Below are 20,612 nucleotides of genomic sequence, written 5' to 3' on the forward strand. Positions count from 1 at the left end.
ATTATTGGCTCTTGCGCCATTAAACCCCATACATCATCACTCACACAAAGAATGGTAAGATTTACATTACAATGCGTCAGCCCAACTGCCATGAGGTTTTCGTGATGTTTCATTCAGGCGATCAACTGTGTTATAACAGATGCTATAAACAGGTCAGGCGATCACACATAACAGATGTGTGATCAGGCGATGTAACATATGCTATGATCAGGCGATATAACATATGCTATAAACAGGCGACCAATAGATGCTATAAACAGGTCTGCAACCGTACTCGCGGAGGGCGCGCTCACACCCACAGCTCCTATGATTGCCTGACGTCTACTCGGGGTCTACTCCTCTCTACTAGCGTCGGCGACTTCGGCTTCTGCTGTGTTGGCGCCTCAATGGGCCGGCCTTTCAATAGGGCAACCTAACCAAAGACTGGACCGCTGGTGGTTAGGCGCAAGACATTGTGGGAGAAGGAAGCGCTGGGCCGCGCCTGACTCGCACACTGCGGGCCATGGCAGGCAAAGCGAACAGGCGAGTCTCCGGAAGCCGCGGCGGCCGACTTCCCATACTGCGTTGCGGCCGCCGCTGGTGGTGGGCGCGCATTTCTGGGAAGGTCCATTGTGGAGGATTGTGGATGGTTGACAGAGATTGCTCGCGCATATCTGCAAACGTTATTTCAACCACAGAAAACACTAGAAGACTGATTTCGCTTAACATTGTTCTTGCGATCTCGTCACTTATTATCGTCATGGGCGAAACTGCAGTTCTTTTCGAGCACCGTAGCCATATTTAGCAATACATACATATATATATATATATATATATATATATATATATATAGGTTCTGCGCAGGTACAGTCACGCCAATGATACGTATCGAGACAATTTACAGCCTAAATGCAAGTCATCTTTATTGCGTTAAGGTGTTATAATGACCATTAACTGTGTTAAGTATAGAGGGAGCCCAGAGCGGATTTAACAGGAAGAAATGAATCACCATGTATTCTGTTTTCGTGCATATTATTCAAAAAATTCGCTACAACGCACAAACGCTGGTTTTCTACAGGCTTTACTTATAATGCTAAATAACAAAAGTGACCCATAAAATAGGTACGCCAACTGCCCTCAGTGATAATTGTTAATAAGCCCCGCGAGTTGGCTGTATCTCACGACATGGCCAAACCTGCGCCAGCTTATCTGCATCTAGGCTTGCGCGAGAAAGCGCGCCAGCTCATGTCTTTTGACTTTCGCAGTGTCAGTTTTTGGCAGGGAATCCACAAAGAAGACACCACCATGGAGGTGCTTGTGCACGGCGAGATGGCCTGCGAGAGAAGGAAAAAAGTCATAATGAAATATTTTCTTGCAGCTATTAATCGCTTAAAGAATCACGCGCCATTCCATTCTTATGAAGGTGGATTACAAGCGAAGCAGTTTAGCACACGACGTAGAGGTGACACAGAATTTAGATTAAAAGTATGAGCAAATTTTATCTCTCTTGAGCGGCGACGGTGGTCATGCCGAAGAAAGACACACGCACACACACTTTTATATTGATCAGCGGTCTTGATCGGAGGCACACATTCGCGTGGAAGACTAGCGCCTCCTCAGGGAGGCGGAGTAAACTAGACACGCGCTACGGGACGGCCACGCCGGGAGAGCGAAAGGAAAATAGGCACGCAAGCGCTTGGAACGACGACAAAAGAGGGCGGTGCGAGCCTACAAATGGACGACGCGAGTCGCACATCGGCAAATCTTTGAGAAACCCTTATTATCTACCTCAGAGTATACTGATATTGAAAACGGTGCCTATTGACAACTAATCTACTAAAAATGCATCTCCAAATGATCAGACCTATAAGCTTAATTCTTCATGGAATGAATCGATTTTAAATCAAATTCGCGAGCTAAGTTTTTGCACACGCAGATCTATTGACGCGCACAAAACATGCATAGAACCAAAGCCATAGACAGCTTCGCTGTATAATAAATATTTAAAGGGCACAAAATAGCACCTTACACTTGTGCTGTAATAACAAGTGAACCTAGCAAAACTCGATGTGTTGTAAGTAGAGTTATTCAATGAAGAGAAGGGAGCACGTGCATTCCAGAGATATATATTTTCTATACCCGATAACTTCCAGTCATCTCTGTCCACCATACACTGAAAAATGTAGAACCGTACATGTTAAGGTGCACGTGCGCTTTTTACAGCGTAAGCTGTTATGTGCTCATTCGAACAGTCGCTTCGGTTCGCGATGCTGTAATCCGCCACCGCCACCTGCGACCGTAACCGCTATCGAAAGAAATGTGAAAAAATGTCGCAGTTTCACCCGAAAGGCGAAGCATCAATTGCGATAGCAAATTAGTAGAGAGCTATGCGGAGTAAGGATAGTAGCTGTATAAATTTGGACATGCAGCAGCACCAGCAACACGCGGAACTGCTGTCGATGCCCTCGGCGTTTTGCTCGCGTTCGCACCGAACGCGCGCGGCGTTGGTAACTGCTAATGTGCCTCTGGCGGCGGCTCGGAGGTTTTCGGTGATATCAGAACGGGACACTCGTCGAGCAGCGTCGGAAGTCTTTACCACCTTCTTACCTCACAACCTTTTTATATAAATACGCATTTGGTGCCGCAGCTAAACGTCACGTCCCTACCCTCTCTCGTCCCCCCACGGTCTTTCGCGCGACGGAAGAAGTCGCGTTTGCTCTATATAAAGGAGGAAAGAGACGATTAATTGTGCAGCCCTTCAGTGAGCGTCACTTTCTTCTTCAATAAAATCACTACTACTACGGCGCAGAACGCACGTTTGCTCTCCGCTGTGCGTTCGCTCCCCGTGCAAGGGCGCGTCCGTCGCGCGCTTTCACTCGCACATACAGCATCCGGCACGCGGCGACGATTTCATCGCCGTTGGACGTGATACGGAACCTCACGGCGACGACGACGCCGACGGCAGAAATCCGCTTGGAGGGTCCATATAATTGCTATCGCAATAAAAAAGGACCCTGTTCTCGCCGGGATCGAACCCGCGCCCGCTGCGTGGGAGTCAGATACTCTACCACTGAGCCACGCAAGCTTTTCTTATTTCACAAACACAAACAAAAATTATCAGATACACATTTGCATATTCTAAATACACCACCTATAAGTCGGCCGGCGTATGTGGCTTAAAAATGCTTCACAGAAGCCAATTGATCCAATATAGGTAGCCATTCTGGGGGTTCACATTGGGCTCTGAACAAGTCTCGGGTGTAGATCACGCTCTCAACAAAATAGTGTATTGCTGAGTGAGTTTGTATATGAGCATGCCTAATATCCATCCTCGTCTTCCATACGCTATGCATACAAGGCAACATTCGCATATCACTCGGCACTTCCCCTGTATCCGCACATGGAAGAAACCGGATTCCAAATGGGCTTAATGGCAATTCTTTTTTAAGAGTTCTTTGCAAGACATTCCACAGGAATACGGCATCGTGGTAGTCTAGAACAATATGTTCTTTCCGGTTTCCTACAGATTAAACAGCTTACTTACCAAGGTACAAAACACCTTTACTTTGTAACCATGGCTTTACAGGGAGAGTGTCGGTATATATTCGAAAAAACAAGAATCTTTTAACTAAGGGCCTGATCGGCTTTTTTTAACACGCTTTAGCACATCGCGTTCAGGACCTAGCTTGTAGACAGCTCGATAGACAGGTGTTGGTAAGAATACGCCAAAAATATTACTACGGACGGACGGACGGACGGACGGACGGACGGACAGACAGACAGTGAACTTTTATTGAGGTCCTGAGGGACTAGCCGGCGGAGACCCGTTGGGGCCCCCGGCTCGCCGCTGGCTGCTCCCATGTGCGAATCGGGAGGACAAGCCTGTCAGCTCGTTCACGGGCCCTCTGGAGGGCCATGGACGGGAGCTTGAGTTCCGTACTAGAGATGGCCTCGTGCCAGTTCTGTTCGCTGGTGAGTGACGTATCCCGTAACGCAGGACACTGCCAGAGCTTATGGGCTAGAGTGCTAAACTCCTCCCCACAATCCGGGCACTGTGGGTCAATTTCTGTGTTAATCCTGCTTAGGAAACCTCGCGAGGGATATGACCTCGCCTGAAGCATCCTAAGCGTGATAGATTGACCTCTACATAGATTTAGGTGTGGAGGCGGGAAGCGCCTGCGTTCCTCTATATAGTGGGAGATGATCCATGGAATGTTAATAAGGGGCCGCTGTGGCCGAGCTCCTCCGGATCCAATGAAGCCTCAGGGCTCTGTTATACTCCGACGTAACGTCGACGCGCGCGCACGCTGGGCACAGCGACGCTACGCTAGCAAAACGCGAGCACTCTATAGACCTACACCATGTTCGTAAACAGCGGTAGGCACCGTCGATATATTTTAGGCCCTATAGCGACGTCGCCTAGGCTCCGCCCAACGTTTGGCTCCGCGCACGTTCGCCGCCACCGCTTGCACGCGCGGATGGCGCATTTCTTTAATGAGGTGGGGGAGCTAAAACCACGATTTCATTATGAAGCACACAGTAATGGGGGCGCCGGATTAAGTTTGACTACGTGAGACTCTTTAATGTGCACCCAATGCACGTTCTTGCATCTCGCCCCCATCGGGATACGGCCGAACGAGACGCTAGGCCTAGCTCGTTGACCGCTGCAGTGAAGGCCGACAGCGCTTGCGGCCTGGCCTGCTGCTCATCATTGTGCGCTTATTTTCGACAACACGATTAACGTGGGCTTAAATGAATCGGTTTTGTCGGTGTCGTTGGTGCGAATAACAAACGAAACGTAGTACTTGCAAGCCAGCCGAGCCGCCTCGCTGAGACGGCCGGTGCTTCGGTTTCCGTCTGCGAGACGAAATGCCGTCGGGTCGTTGCTCCGGATTGCGCCAGTGGCTTAGTACTGGGCGCTGCTTTACGAAACACGCGCAAATTCGAGATAGCTTTTCTATTAAGAACTATTTTATGTCAAAAACAAGCTGTAGCCGATTTCTACGTCGCCGTGAGCGGCGATAGAAGCGATCGCCTGCCGATGGGACCGGCAAGGTACCGGCCCTACGGCAACGCCGCCTGTGTAGGCCCGCGCAATGTGAGCTAGCTGTTGTACGCGGCCGTCCGATCGCTCCAACTCTGTACTAACACAGTACATTTTGTTTCGCGCTCGAAATTTAACTGACACGTTTAGGCGCATTTATGACTTCCACGCTGCAATAAACGCAGCTGTGATTCTGCTGCCTGCGTATGTGAACGTGTGATAGGATATTTACACTGCTGGTGGCTCAATTCTTTGAGATGAAAACAAATTCGAATGTGACGTGTTTTGTGGGGCATCTGCTCGCTCGACCTACATTCAAGACTAATCCTAATCTAGCTTTCCCACAGTGCGGCAAGCAATTATAATGGCACGCTAATAAGGATTCTAAGATCGTATATGATCCTAAGATCGTAACGATCCTAAGATCGGCTAATGCACGCCAATCAAAATAAAAGAGAAGCTTAATGGTTACGAAATGTTTTGCGCATAATGGATGAAGTGGTATCATAATCGAACTTTCGCTTTTTACCGCGGCGGCCCATTGCTTGCGACTGTTTTCATCAACAGGAAACCTATGAAAACTTTAGGCTCTTGCGTATTTCGACGCAACTGAGCTCATCCACATACTGCGTTTCTTTCATTGTAAAATCTTAGAATAAAGACCTCACAGATGGAACCGCACAACCACCTGCGAAACCCAGCGGCTGCTGTGGTAGGCGCGACACGGGCGGCGGCTCGGCGGCGGAGTGCCTACCAAGCGAAACTAAATTCTGACGACAGCGCCACCGCATTTTCGTGATGTAGCGCCGTGGTGTAGGTCTATACTCTGACGCGCGGCGCGACCGACGCGACCAGCGTCCTGTCGGCGCGGCCCGGCGGCAGCCGGCGCGAAATGCAGCATGCTGAATTTTGCGCCGACGACGTTACCTAGACTGCACCGCGTCCGTGTTTCTTTCCACGCGGCTATGGTGGCCTCCCTTCTAGCCACCATAACGCGGCGCTCACTTTCCGCGCGGCGCTCTGCTCTACTGAGCATGCGCTGTTTTGGCTGCGGCCGCCACGTCGGGCCCCGTCGCGTTGGACTATTGACCCTTTTCGCGGCGCTCCCGTGGGCGCTGCCATGTTTGATCACGTGGTGACTAGTCCATTGCTTGCCTCAGCCGCCTCCGTTGCCTCCGCGTTTACAATGCAAGCGCGTGACGCCGGAACCGCTGTTTGGACGCGTATCGTAGACGGTGACTGCGTGCACGACACAAAGCTTTGACCACAGCTTTAGAGGACACGTAAGTGCTTTCAGAGCTCATTAAGCCTTGTCCGAACGGCGTGAGCAGCGTATACGGTGCTTGTACTAAAAGCGGGGCTAGAAATGTATTCCAAACTGTCCAAACTTTCCGCTTATGAATTAAATAGGGATCAGTGCGCTCTGCGTTCTTTATTTGGCAAACATTTTGAAACAGCGGCTAATCATATTTCTGACTCAGTAAAGTTCCTCGGTGCGGCCACTATCTGATTGTTTATTTTCAGCGTAATCACTCGCGGGTGTGCTCTGCTGCGATAAATTTGTTGTTGCTGTGCACAAAGCTTGGAATTTAAATGTTCTGTACTTTGTGGTAGCTCGTAGCAAATACGTACGTATTATCGCTAGTCCCTCGCTTACTCTGTGGACCGTCACGAAACATTCAGCTTCCAACATTCGTGTCTTGTCGGTGTAGTCGCCGTCACTCATGCATCGGCACATTGATTCAAGTGCGCGCCTATTCACTCACACGTTGGCGATAGGGTGGGCGTAAGTTTTCGTGCGAGTAAGGGTGGATGTGTGTAGATAGCGTGCGGGAAGCTTACTATGGCAGTAAGTGGCACTACTTCCTTTTGTAACGAGCGGTACTCCCTCTTATGTGCCGACGTTCCGGAGTTGAAGTCCTTTCTTTGGAGGTTATCTATGCAGCGCAGGCGGTTGAATTATATTTTTGTATCCTTAAGGAAAGCCGTGCCTCGTGAAGGGCGGCAACACAGGCAGTCCTTATGTGGCAGTGGCGACACAGCTCGATTCCATTCATTAATATGTGAATCACTATTTTTGCAGCGAACTACCGCACACGTCTTCCCTTTATCGTTACACATTTTGCAGTTTGATTTGGGCATAGTGCATTAGCGCACACCCAGTTGCATTTTCGCCAGCTGATCGCACAGTAGCAGGGTAGAAGCAGTAATGGTTTCGTATTCGTGCGCATTCGCTGAGGCAACGTATGGCGCGCGGCCGAAAGTGCCATCTCGTTCCTGTAGAGCAAACTGCTCCGCGAAAAGGGTCAATAGGGCAGGCGGATTTGCTCCTGGCGTGGCCTCGCCGACGTGACGCGACGAAACGAACGCCGGCGCGCGCGCGCGTTGTGAACGTCGGAGTTTAACAGAGCCCTGAGCCGCCGCGGCGCGTGAATTCTCGCGCACGGCGTTGAGCAATCTCGTTGGGGTTCGGGCGTCCCGGCAGCACGTTGTCGCCCATTTCAGCGGGGAACCACGTAATATAATGGACGGAGTCAGAATTAGTTGTGGACTTGCTCTTAAGAAGCGCCTCCGCTTGTCTCGCAACATAGGCGTATCTACTGGGGGGGGGGGGGGGCAGGGGGGGCACTTGCCCCCCCACGGGCACTTTCAGCTACACATTAAAGCGGGCACTTTCAGCTACACATTAAAAAGCTACAACAAAACTACAGCTTAAGCTCAATTTGATTTCTTAATAGAGGAACCACGTTAATAATGCTTTTCTTTACTACGTATCCCCGGTTTGGGCAGCGAGTATTGCGCCTCCTCGTGACGCGCTGTAGCGGGCGACGCGCGAGATTCGCCATACACGCTTGCATTGCGCAGGACAGTTCCCGCAGTTACAAATTACCGCCTAACCATACGAGAAAAAAACAAAACAATCGGCTTGATATACTTAACCTTCGGGCGAGAGGAGAGGTCCGGATAAAGTATTTTAATCAGCCGCGTCCAACGATGGGTGGGCCTTACTGCACGAAATGGTTGGATTATAAAATGCTGGAGCTATTGAATCTCCGTCCAGAGATAGTCTACGTAGCGTTGCAGTATAAATATATATCTTATCACCATCATAAAAACCAATCAAACCACTTACAGGTGTAACTGCCGAATTTCTTTGTGTAATCACGACTTATCGTCGTGATAAGTCGTGATTTATTTATTTATTTATTTATTTATTTATTTATTTATTATTCATTCATTCATTCATTCATTCATGATACCTCAAAGGTCCCAGAACGGGACATTACATGAGGGGTGGGCACGTAGGAAAATGACGGGACAGGTTAGGTGGCGTGATCCATAGTGAAATCTTTTAGCGCGCACAATCGATACGGAAAAGATTTCACTATGAATTCTTACCAACTCGCCCAACTATCAGTTCTGCTGAGGTGGCGTGACTTGAAAGATGGTCTTCGATATCAGTTTTGAAATGGGAAATGTCGTTGATGAGGGCGATGTCAGAAGGAAGTGTATTGCATTCTCGGGCTGTGTGCAGAAAAAAAGAACGCTGATACGTGGTGGAATGGGCGCGTGGTAGATACACAGCATTGGGATGCGTATGGCGGGAGAAACGATGCGCTGGAATGATGATTTGGTTACCTGAGGGCAGCGAATGAAAGAACCTAAAAAATAAAAAAAAAAGACGAGCACTTTTGCGGCGGGAGGTGAGCTAGGGAAGACAAAACCGGGATTTTAAGGCTGAGACACGTGTATTATAGGAGTAGTCAGAGAGAATGAACCTGGCAGCACGGTTCTGAACCGATTCAAGGGAATTAATCATATTAACCTGGTGGTTGTCATAGATAGCACTGGAATATTCTTGTTTAGAACGGATTAAGATTTTATATGCAAGTTCATTTATTCATGATACCTGAAAGGTCCCAGAACGGGACATTACATGAGGGTCTGCGAGGTGGTATGTTCGTGAAAGTGACCTTGGTTGAACTTGCAGAGCCATTTCAGTGCCAATAGAACACTTAACTGAATTTTTTCTAAAGGCCTGTGTCACTTCTGCTTTTATCGATTTCATTTTAAGACCGTTTCTGATAAGGGCTACCCTACTACTTGTTTTCCGGCAGGAGCAAGAACAGCAGATATTTTATATTTTGAAGAAATGAAGAGCACCATATTGTGACGTATTCCAAAAATTTGAACTGCGGTGGTTGCTTACGTACTCGAAAAACCGCTACTGAATACTCGCTTTCCCCCAGTTTTTATGGTTTATACACGGCATCATGTTTTTGATCCCGGTATCCTCAGTAAACTATGCGGGACACGGTGTTAATATTTATTCGAAGTACGAAACAATTTCCTGAGTGACGAGCGATAAATGTTTTTTCTGTGTAGGTTCATTGCAAGCCTTCGTAGAAAGTTACATATTGAAGTGTTCCAGGGTGCCATACCGCCGCTTTCCCGACTCCTAAAATAATTGCATGAGATATGGACTTGAAGTTCCATGAAAATAGGGAGAATTTTAAGCGCAGTGCGTTTCGAAAATGTCACTTTCCTGGTTTAAATGTATGTCTTGCAGATAATTACTAAACCCTTGTTTTCCCATTTGTTCCCGTGCACCATACGGGATGCGTATAGGTTGCTTCTCCGGTGTCCTCGGTGAGCTAAACAAGGCATCTTGTTTATGTCTGGGGATAATGAAATTTTCTGACGAAGTAAGATGTGTATTGCTGAATTACGGTTTTTTTAAAGTTTCCAGCAAGAAGTGCTTCAAAGCATTACACGGGGACAAGGTTTAAAACGGAACACTAATATACGGGTAACTTTTCAAAGTATCCGATGTACTTACAGGAAACTGAAACATTTAGTGCAACTGTTCGAAAGAAAAAAAAAACAGCTTCACTAAAAATCGGGTTGTAATTCACCAAGTTCGCACACCTCTGCCGTCTTTTTCTTTTTAGTATTGAGAGTAATTTAAGCTGATTAAACTTCGTTGTGTATAACCTCGACAGTACTATTACCTTAACTAGCGATAAATTTATGCTGTACACTTAAACACCAAGAAAAATTCTTTAATTAGTAAAATTGACTGCAACAAATGCGCATTTTTTTAGCAGCAATGCTGCTACTGGGTTGGATCAGGGACCTCTGGGCACTCAATGTCATTTGTCCCTGCATCACATAGATTTATAGCGACAAGAAATAAATGCAAATTCAAATAATTATTCGGGCCTCGATAGTTCACCATGTGTTATTGAGAAATAGGTCTATGTTACAAATAAAAATACCTGACATTACAATCTGGTCTCCGGGGGGATCTGTGGCCGAACTAGAGCAATCCTTACAGGGGGCCATAGAGGTGACGGAGGAGTTCCTCACAGACACAGGACTAAATCTCTCGCCCAGCAAATCCGAACTATTACTCTACAGGCAGGCTAGGCAAGGCGTTAGGAACCTTGAGCCTCTGGAAACACTGCCAGTCAAAATTACGACTAGAGAAGGACACCCCATTTCGAGGGTGAACTCCATCAAAATTTTAGGACTTTTAATAAACGCCAAAGGATGTAATGCAGAAGCTCTAAAAAAGCTCGGCGCACAGGCGCACAATATACTCAGGCTACTTGCCAGAGTTACAAGTAGAAAGGGGGGACTCAAGGAGGACAGCCTACTCAGGGTCTTTCAGGCCTTCTTTATCAGTCACGTTAACTACACGGCGCCTTTCCTCAATTGGAGTAAAGCAGAAAAGAGGAAGCTCGACACGCTCATTAGGTCCGGTATCAAAAGACTACTCGGCATCCCACAATGTGCTAGCACGGAGAAACTATTGGAGCTTGGTCTTCACAATACTATCGACGAATTAATCGAGGCACATCGCACTGCCCAGATCACCAGGCTTTCGTTAACTAAGCCGGGTAACAAAATCCTAAACGAAGCAGATATATCATCCCTACAACCGCCGCTCGACAGATACCCCCTGTCCAAAGAAGCCAAGGAAGCTATAACGGTCGATCCCGTACCGAGAAACATTCATCCAATATATAACGAGGGCCGAAGAATCGCACGGGCTAAAGGCATCTTTCAAAGAGTTAATCCGTACGGGGCAGATGCACTCTTCGTTGACGCGGCCAAATGCGGCAGTGAAAACAGGTTTGCAATCTCGGTCGTAGACGGGCGCGGAACGCTGATTAGCGCTGCATCCGTTTGCACTAAGCACGCAAACGAGGCGGAGGAAACCGCGATAGCCTTGGCCCTTAACGCTGCCAAAGGCCCAACGACTGTTTTCTCCGACTCACGCACTGCCGTCAGGGCCTTCTCGTCAGCCGTAGTGTCTAAGCACACGGCTAGCCTAGTAAACAAATCTCTTGAAAACACTGCGGATAACGAGACAGGAGGTCACCACATCGTCTGGTTCCCGGACCACGTTAAAGGCGTAGTTAATAAAGCGGGATGCAACCCCAATGAGCAGGCCCACTGCCTAGCGCGTGAATTCACGAACCGCGCCCAGGCTAGCGGTCCAGCTCTCTCACAGGATTGCTCCCCTAAAGACCCTCTTATCACCTTTAACGAGATCACATCCCACTACAGACTGAGCAGAAAGAAATTCCCTCCCCCTCACCCAAAATTAAACAGGGCTCAGCGTGTCACGTTCAGGCTCTTACAGACGAGATCGTACCTCACCCCCAGAGCGCTCAATCGGATAGATTCTAACTTCCCGCAATCGTGCTCCAAATGTGGGCACGCCTTCTGCTCTTTCGATCATATGCTCTGGCTGTGCCCGTCCAACGCGGGCTCTGATCTTCACGACAAGTCCAAGTGGTACGCCCTACTGCAAAGCGCGGACTTTACGCATCAACGACAGGCCGTCCAGAGGGCCCGCGACGTCGCCGAGAGTCACCAGCTCCCGGTTCCGTCATGGGCGGAGCCACCAACTTGATTGGGGTGCCTTCGGCTCCCCCAATCTTTTTCCTCAGGACCTTTTAATAAAGTTCTTGTCAACTGTCAACTGACAGATGCATTTCCAGGCTTTTTCACTTATTATAATAGTCATTCAATATATATATATATATATATATATATATATATATATATATATATATATATATATATATATATGAAGAGAGAGATAGAGAGTCAGATCTGCGGTTTGCCCCCCCCCCCCCCCCCAATCGAGAAATAGTTGGTACGCCTCTGTCTCGCAACCATTCCCGAAGCGAAAGCCCTGACGGCCGCGCGTGAGTCAGTGTAGATATACGGCCTTTTAGAATCCTGCATCGCCAGCGCAACCGCCACCTGCTCTGCCACGTTGGCCGTGACAGCGTCTACTGAGGCCGCAGATAGGAGCTCACCCTTCTCGATGACCACCGCGACCGCGAATTTACCGGAGCGCCCATATTGAGCTGCGTCCACGAAGGTGTCCATGCCGACCGTTGTCTTTAAAATCGTCCTGGCACGAGCTGCTCGCCTGCCCGCATTATGCTGTGGGTGAACATTTCTAGGAAAGGGACCGACGACGTAGGTCCCTCTGGAGTTCTCGTCCAGCTGAACAAACACTTTTTATTGCGATATCAATGAGGAACACTCAAAGAGGATTTCTGTCGTCGCCGTCGCCGTGAGGTTCCGTATGACGTCAATGGCAATGAAATCGTCGCCACGCGCCAGACGCTGTATGTGCGAGTGAAAGGGCGCGAGGGACGCGCGCTTTCACGGGGAACGAACGCACGGCGGAGGACAAACACGCGTTCTGCGCCATGCTCCCTGAAGGGCTGCAGAATTAAGCGTCTCTTTCCTCCTTTACAATCAGCATATATATAGAGAGAGAGACAGAGAGCAAACGCGACTTCTTCCGTCGCGCGACAGGCCGTGGGAGTACCGGAGAGAGGGGAGGCGACGTTTAGCTGCGGCACCAAATGCGTATTCATATAAAAACGTTGCGAGGCGAGAAGTTGGTAAAGACTTCCGACGCTGCTCGACGAGTTTCCCGTTCTGATCTCGTCTAAAACCTCCGAGCCGCCCCAGCCCTGGCAACAGTCACAAACGCCGCGCGCGTTCGGTGCGAACGCGGGCAAAATGGCGACGGCGTCGACAACAGTTCTGCGCGTTGCTGGGGCTTAGAGTGTACTAGAAGAGTTGTAGTGCGCTCATAACGCGACCGAGCTTGACGCACTTCGTGTCGCCGCCGACAGGTGGCGCGGTTGGCAGCGTCACCTGAAACTTTCCTACGCGTCACGGTAAAACAGCTATCGCGTGTTTCTGTTTTCACCGTATAAAAGTAAAATGCACGACGTGCAGCGCATGTAAGTCCTTTTGGTGCACCTTCGCAGTCTGCAGTGAAATAAATTACTATTGTTGCGGCTGATCTACAGAGGGTTGGCGATGTTTTTAGCCGGAGGCACGGATGAACTAGCCTTGCTATTCATGCTGTTCTGTTAAAGGCTTCATACGGCCGCTGCAGTCACGGTAGCAAAGGGCACTCGAGTTTTTTCTGCAGCTGATAGATAAAATGGTCAGTGTGGTTTCGCCACCACGACCGCACATCGGCGTTTCCAGCACCACCGCGCCGAATTTAACCACCACTTCGTTTGTTTTTCGCAGGTCAGGCGTGCAGCGCCTTAGACATTTTCACGTTGCCCCATCTATTCACGAAATATTTAGGTGTCACTGCTGCACAAGTTAAGCTGGTTATTTGTGTATTACGTCTTTCGTAACGTTAATGCGACGAAAACTAAAGGATGAAAATACCAGGTACACCCGTGAGCAAAAGTATACGGACCACAGGGTCGCTAAAACAACTCAATTTCTTAATAATTAACATGCATAGATTGAGATTGACGCGTACACTGGAAAGCTCGCAATGCCCAGATTGGACTGCAGTCCTCAATTTCAAGTTGCATTCGCAGGTAGTTGAAACAAACGGCTTTATCGCGCAATCCCTCGCTCGCGGGTGTATATTTATGTAATAACAATTGTTTATTTACAACGATATAAAGAATGATCCCGGAAGCGCCGGGAGCAGCCGGTGAAAACTCCGAATAGCTACTGTGTAGTGCGATTCGGCTTTTCTTCGCGGGTGCTTCGTCCCTTTCACACCTTTTCCTTTTGTTCTTGGGCTTCGGTGTCGTCTTCATCAGGTACTGTGGTAAATTCGGAAGAATCGTGGGAACAGCGTTTTATGATAGCAGTGGAAATTCTCACGAGGAATGCACACCTCTTTGCATACTATAAGCTGCACAAGTCCCTAATTATGAATCGCGGTTCGAAGTGTAACTCACGGACCGTGCAAGATTCCTCCAGTGTCTTATCTGCACGGTTGAGGTTCCTCTCCCATTCCTTTCGCCGTTCTTCATCACGTGGAACGCTGAGCAAAGACGCCTTTGGTGCATCTTTCACGCGACTGTAGCCAGTTGTGCACTCGGGTGCAAAACAGCAATTTTGACGGCGGCTAGCCATTCTCACTCACTCAGAGTGCACATTGAGTAAAGCATCAAGAACAGAGCAAGCACAGAGGATACTGCTGAAAGCGCCGGCGGGACTTGCAGTCAAGAGCCGACAACGTCGATATTAAGTGGTTCGTTTTCAGTAAGGAAAGGTTGGCGCTATCTTCTGCAGCCCTTGAGGGAGAACGGTCAACGTCGCGATCCAACAGATCGCACTCCATACCAAGCGAGGGAAGTTTTCAGGAGAAACTGGCGGCAGCGCCTCTGGCGGGCGCCGGAGCAGTCGACACTGAGTGCGCTGCGGCGCCGCGGCGCAGGGATACGGCAGTGAGCACACTGCCCCTATTCTAGTACACTGTACTGGTGCTGCTGCATGTCCAAGTTTATACAGCTGATAAAACTACTATCCTTACTCCGTATGGGGTTCTTGCGTTGCCCAGGGGGCGCTGCAAAAATGGTGCTAAAAGCGCCCTCAATCCGAAACTGGGTAGTACCAAGCTCGGTCGTCTGCTTCGGGAAGCACGTTTACAAAATGGACCCGCCACTTTCGGTTGTGTTGTACCACGGCTTCCAGCGAATATCTGGCGCCGAAGATTTTTCCATGGTTGGCATGCTGCGTAAAGGCAAGAAATTATGCAACGCCGAATACGTGTAGGCCGTTCAAGAAATAAGCGGCGAAGTTTTCGCGCGGTGTCAATCGCAAGGGAAGCGAGTCACGCACGTGCGAAGTTGAACTTCGGGTAAGGTTTGCACGCTGCTAGATTCAGGCGCACAAACGCGAAGAAATGCTTTCTATAAATGAATTCACAGCAGCGATAAGCAGACATGTGTACGGAACTGCTAGAGCGCACGACGGTACGCTCCGCGACGGCAGCGGTCTTTCAGCATGCCGCGGTGTACGAACTGCTCGAGCGCACGATCGTACGCGCCGCGACGGCAGCGGTCTTTCGACATGCCGCGAAACGGCGGGTCTCCTGCAATCTTTGTTGACGGCATGCCGCTAGACAAGTAGTTATGCCTGCGCTGTAGTAGCGGTCATCTGTCTAGCAATTGATAAATAACGGATGCAATGCATATAAGCTCGCAGTAACGTACGTAGTACGTGCGAATCGCGCTGCAGCGCGCGCTCGTGCACTGCTCGCTTGATGTAGCTTTTAATGACAGCGCTCGAACATCGATGTCCTGTAACCAATACTACCTTGCTGTGCTGCCTCAACGTACTGGCTTGAGGTCAAGGATGAGCACATTCAACTCTCTGACCTGTGCTGCTCGTAGTGGGGTAGTGAATTGTCACCGAATCAGCCCGACCATTTGTGGTCATTTGCACACACCTGGTCACTTCACCACTTCGCACCGGTCAAATTGTGAATTGTCGCTGTGGCCGGGTCTCGAATCGTGAATCACCAGCCATGCCTGCTGCTATTTCGGTCCTCCATTTCGCTTACCCAGCGCGACGAACTGCAGTTATCCAGCGCGCCCGACACTCCGCAGCGTGAGGCCTTGAAGGAAAACGGTAGATCTGATGTCGGGATTCAGGCCTTCTTGTTCATGGCAGCCCGGTAGCTTGCGGTATTTTTGAACGAGCGAGGTTGTAAAGATTTGAGCAGTTTCGCCGCAACAGCGGATCATTAGGAAGATTTAGTATAGCGCAAAACAGCAAACGCAAGGATTTAGCATTAGCTTTGCGTGCTGCAAACTGCGCATGCGCAGAACGTAAACGTAGCCAGAACTCTTACGTACGTACGCTATTTCAGGAATATAGCGTTCAACGCTAACGCACGCAAGGGATACCGTACGTAGGGCAAGATGGCGGCGCCTGTTGAAGCGAGAGCCGTCCACTTCAGATCTATCGAGTCGTCGGCCTGCACTGTTCGGCTCATTCGTTCCCTACTAATGCTCATGTTTGCTTTATATTTGTGTGATGATGCTTCGACAACGGCGTACAGGTGATAAATGACCATTGTTTTCGATATACGTATTAGCGACGGAGTAGGCTTAAAGAGAGGGTTTGCTCATGTTTGCTCATGTTTGCTGTATCCGCGTAGATATGGCGCCCAATTGTATTTGCGTTAGCGTTTTGATCCGTTCCGCTATTCTAAAACACTACCTTGTACCCCGCAGTGCAGCCTTTCTTTGCGTTAGCGTTGCGTCGCACGCTAACGCTAACGCAAGCCTTTTCCGCTATACTTAAACTCTCTATTATCTCAAAGCCCAAGGCCTGACAAACCTGGCTAGAGGCAGAAAAGAGAACGCGTATATGAAGAGTGGGGCCGCGCCAAAAGAGCCATCAAGCGCTCAAGGAAAGCCCCATTGCTTCATATGCAATAAACGAGGCCACAAGCCGTCTGATTGCTGGTCCGGAGCCACAGGAAGTAGGTCTGTGAGCAATGAGAAAGGGAAGAAGCCACAGAGCCTTCCCAAAAACACGAAGTACCGCAACGAGGCTTTCTGTTCTAGTTATGAACGTGGCCAAACAACGCAAGAAAGTGCGCGAACAGTGGCGAATTGCAACAGACATTGAAGACACCAGGTGTGACTAGATTGAGTCGGGTGCGGAAATCCCCGTTGGTCCGAAACGTCGAAAAGAACGAATGCCGACAGCGCAAGGTTATCTGGAAGGTCAACCTGTGACCGTTCTCGGAGATTCAGGTTGCGACACTGCCACCGTAAAACGCGCACTTGTTCCAGCCGAGAAGCTTACTCGTAAAAGGCGGACTGTTTAATAGTTAGACAGTTTCGCTCAATACCTTCCCGAAGCAGAAGTTAATATCGACTGTCCGTTCTTCAAGGGCACGGTACTTGTCATATGCATAGAACGGCCACTGTATGATGTGTTGGGCAATATCAATGGCGTCTGCCCCTCTCTCATGTTGCCTGGAAGTGAAGCCGCGCTAAAGCCTGAAGAACGAACAGATGGCTGTCTTTATCACAAGGGCAACACCGATCCTGTTTGCGACGATGATGTGGCTGCTGTATCACGATCCAGAGGCGAAGAATCACCAAAGCTGCCAGTAGTCATGCCAAGTTCGTTGGACGTTGGTCCCGAAAGATTGGCGACAATGCAAAAGGACGATCGAAGCCTCAGTGGTTGCTTCGCGGACGTGGGCAAGACTAAAACGACACGATCGACCACTGCCATATTCGTCATCATCAATTACCTTCTCTACCGGCGTTACAAGTCCGTGACACAGAGAGAAGTGGAACAGCTGGTTGTTCCAAAGGACCTTCGAGCATCCGTCCTGAAGATCGCACACGCAGGCATACTGTCCGGTCACCAACGGACAAAGCAGACGGCGGATAGGGTTTCGGAAGAATTCTACTGGCCTGGTGTCCAAGCAGATGTCACGCGGTTTGTGAAGTCTTGCAACATTTGTCAGAGGACCGTCCCAAAACATCTTGTAGGACGTGTACCTCTTAGAAACACTCTGATCATCAATAATCCTTTCGAGCGTGTCACTGTCGACATAATTGGACCCCTGTCACCCACATCGGCCACTGGTAATCGATATGTCCTAACTATGGTTGACTTTGCAACCTGTTATCCAAACGCGGTTGCGTTGCCAAGCATCACCACTGAAAGATTGCCGAGGCATTGCTTAAGATGTTTTCCAGGGCCGGAATTCCACGAGAAATAGTAACCGACCGAGGTACACAACTCACCTCGCTACTCATCGAAGGGTTAAGCCGTCTGCTGTCTTTTAAGCAGCTACCGACCACCCCTTACCATCCAATGGCGAATGGTCCAGTGGAGCACTTTAACGGAACGTTGAAGCAAATGATCCGGAAGATGTGCCAAAAAAGTCTGAAAGATTGGGACCAATACTTAGCCCCACTGTTATTTGCATACAGGGAAATCCCACAAGCAAGCTTGGGTTTCTCGCCCTTTGATCTGCTATATGGTCGCTACACGTATGAGGACCGATGGCAATCCTCAAGGAGCTGTGGTCGGGAAGCCAACTGCATGACGATACAAAAACAACGTACGGCTACGTTGTGGAGCTGCTAGAACGGTTACACCGAACGTGCGAACTTGCCCATGAGGTACTTCGAAGGTTGAAGGCGACCCAGAAGCAATATTATGACCAGAAGGCTAAGATTCAACACCTTGCCGTGGGAGGCAAAGTGTTACTTCTGCTCCCATCGGACAAAAGAAACTAATACTGACCTGGAAGGGACCATTTACTATTATTGACAAGAGAAGCGACATCGACTTCGTCGTACACGTAGGGACACGCGAAGGTACCTTCCACATTAAGCTCCTTAAAAAGTACGAGGAGCGGGAGCCATTGCCGCCGGCGTGACACCAAGCTGCTGCCGCGGTCAACACTCCCGAAGGTGTTGAAAATAGCGACCCTCCATTCATTGTACTCAAGCTGAAAGAAGCGTACGAGAACGTAAAGATTGCTACAGACTTGCTAGTAGAGCAAGGCGATAACGCAAAGGATACGATGCGTGCATTTCAAGACATATTCGCTGGTGTTCCTGGCAAGACGCATTTCGTAGAATGCCAACTAAGACTGGCCATGCAAGCGCCATTGCACGTACCCCAATATCCGGTACCTTTTGCAGTTGAAAAGGCCATCGAAGACGAAATAAAGGAAATACTGAAGCAAGGCATCATTGTACCTTCGCACTCACCATACCAGTCGCCGGTGGTAGTAGTTAAGAAGAAAGGCGGTAGCATGCGTCTGTGCATTGATTTCAGACAACTAAATCGAGTGCTCATTACGGAAAATGAACCGATTCCACGGATTGACATGATGTTCCCCAAGCTAGGAAAGAGTGGCTACTTTTCAAAGTTTGATTTCACGAAAGGGTATTGGCAGGTACCAATGCAACCAGAGAGCAAACAGATGACCGCCTTCCAGTCAGCGTCGGGCCTGTACCAGTTCCGATTCATGCCATTCGGCATCAAGACCGCGCCAGCTGTCTTCACACGGCTGATGAGGTAGGTAGCGCACGACATCCCCAATATTTACCACTATTTTGACAACATTTTAATTGCCACAGAAACATGGGAACGACATGTTCATACTCTCCGACGTTTTTTACAACAATTAAAGGACGCTGACCTGACCATCAAACCCTCAAGAAGTGAAGTTTGATTAACTTCTGTGAAAATTCTAGGACATAATATAGGTCATGGCGCCTTACGTCCACAGACCGAGACACTTGAGAAAATAGAAGCCGCCACGAGGCCGACCACTAAAAAGGAGGTCCACTCATTTCTAGGCCTTACGGGTTATTACCGAGACTTTGTAGCAAATTATTCCGAAGTGTCAGCACCCCTCACAGAACTGACTCGCAAGTGGGCAGGCAACAAACTCATATGGAAGACGCGTCTGCAGGAAGCCTTCGACAAACTTCTGCACTTGCTTTCCGCGCAGCCAATTCTACGGTCCCCAGATTTAGAGCAACCGTTTGTACTACGGACAGATGCCTCATCATCGAGCTTGGGAGCAGTCCTCCTGCAACGTCATGACGGGGTCATACACCCGGTTGCATATGCAAGCCGGAAGCTACTACCCAGAGAGGCACGCTACTACACCATAGAACGGGAAGGCCTCGCCGTTGTCTAGGCCATCCAAATATTTCACGTGTTCCTCTACGGGAAGCGTTTCGCTGTGCAAACTGACCACGAACCACTTTCGTAGATTAAATCCGCTAAGCATGTGAACAACAGAGTGCTCCGCTGGAGTTTGCTAGTCGTGGAGTATGACTACACTGTACAGTATAACAAAGACAGTGATAACATCGGCGCTGACTACCTCAGCAGGGTATAGTAGCCCCCCAAAATGACACCGACTATAGTTTAAGTATGTGTTGACGTTACTACTTCTGTGTATCGTGTGCGTGTGCTCTAGAAATGTATGCACAGTGCGAAAATCTGTATACTTTCACATGTGTGCTATAAGTGCCAGTGAGACCAGTCCTCCTTCTGCAAGCCCACTCCTCAGAGCAAAGTTCGTTAAAGAGAAACAACTTTCTTGGGTGAGGGGTAGTGTGGTGAAACGACGACGACGACGACGACATTGACTATCTGTGCGGCTCGTCGCGGAAAAAACAGAGAGCACGAGGTGGCCGCGGCGCAGAAGAAAAAAAGGAGAGGTAGAAGGCACGAGCGCGGTAGACTTGTTGGTCACGGCATTCGAAGAGTCAGGGTT

At 49.2% G+C, this 20,612-nt stretch overlaps 1 protein-coding gene across 1 annotated transcript in view; it reads right to left on the reverse strand.

Moving 5' to 3' along the window:
* Window positions 1–1,073: 1,073 nt before the first annotated feature.
* The window catches only part of LOC119449073 (luciferin 4-monooxygenase-like), a 43,462-nt gene continuing 23,923 nt past the window's right edge, over window positions 1,074–20,612 (reverse strand). Inside the window, exon 4 of the mRNA XM_037712263.2 lies at window positions 1,074–1,313. Coding sequence (XP_037568191.1) covers window positions 1,195–1,313 — 119 coding nt within the window. The 3' untranslated portion in view covers window positions 1,074–1,194. The remainder of the gene's footprint in view (window positions 1,314–20,612) is intronic.

This window comes from Dermacentor silvarum, chromosome 4, assembly GCF_013339745.2.
Source record: "Dermacentor silvarum isolate Dsil-2018 chromosome 4, BIME_Dsil_1.4, whole genome shotgun sequence".
Taxonomy (NCBI): Eukaryota; Metazoa; Arthropoda; class Arachnida; order Ixodida; family Ixodidae; genus Dermacentor; species Dermacentor silvarum.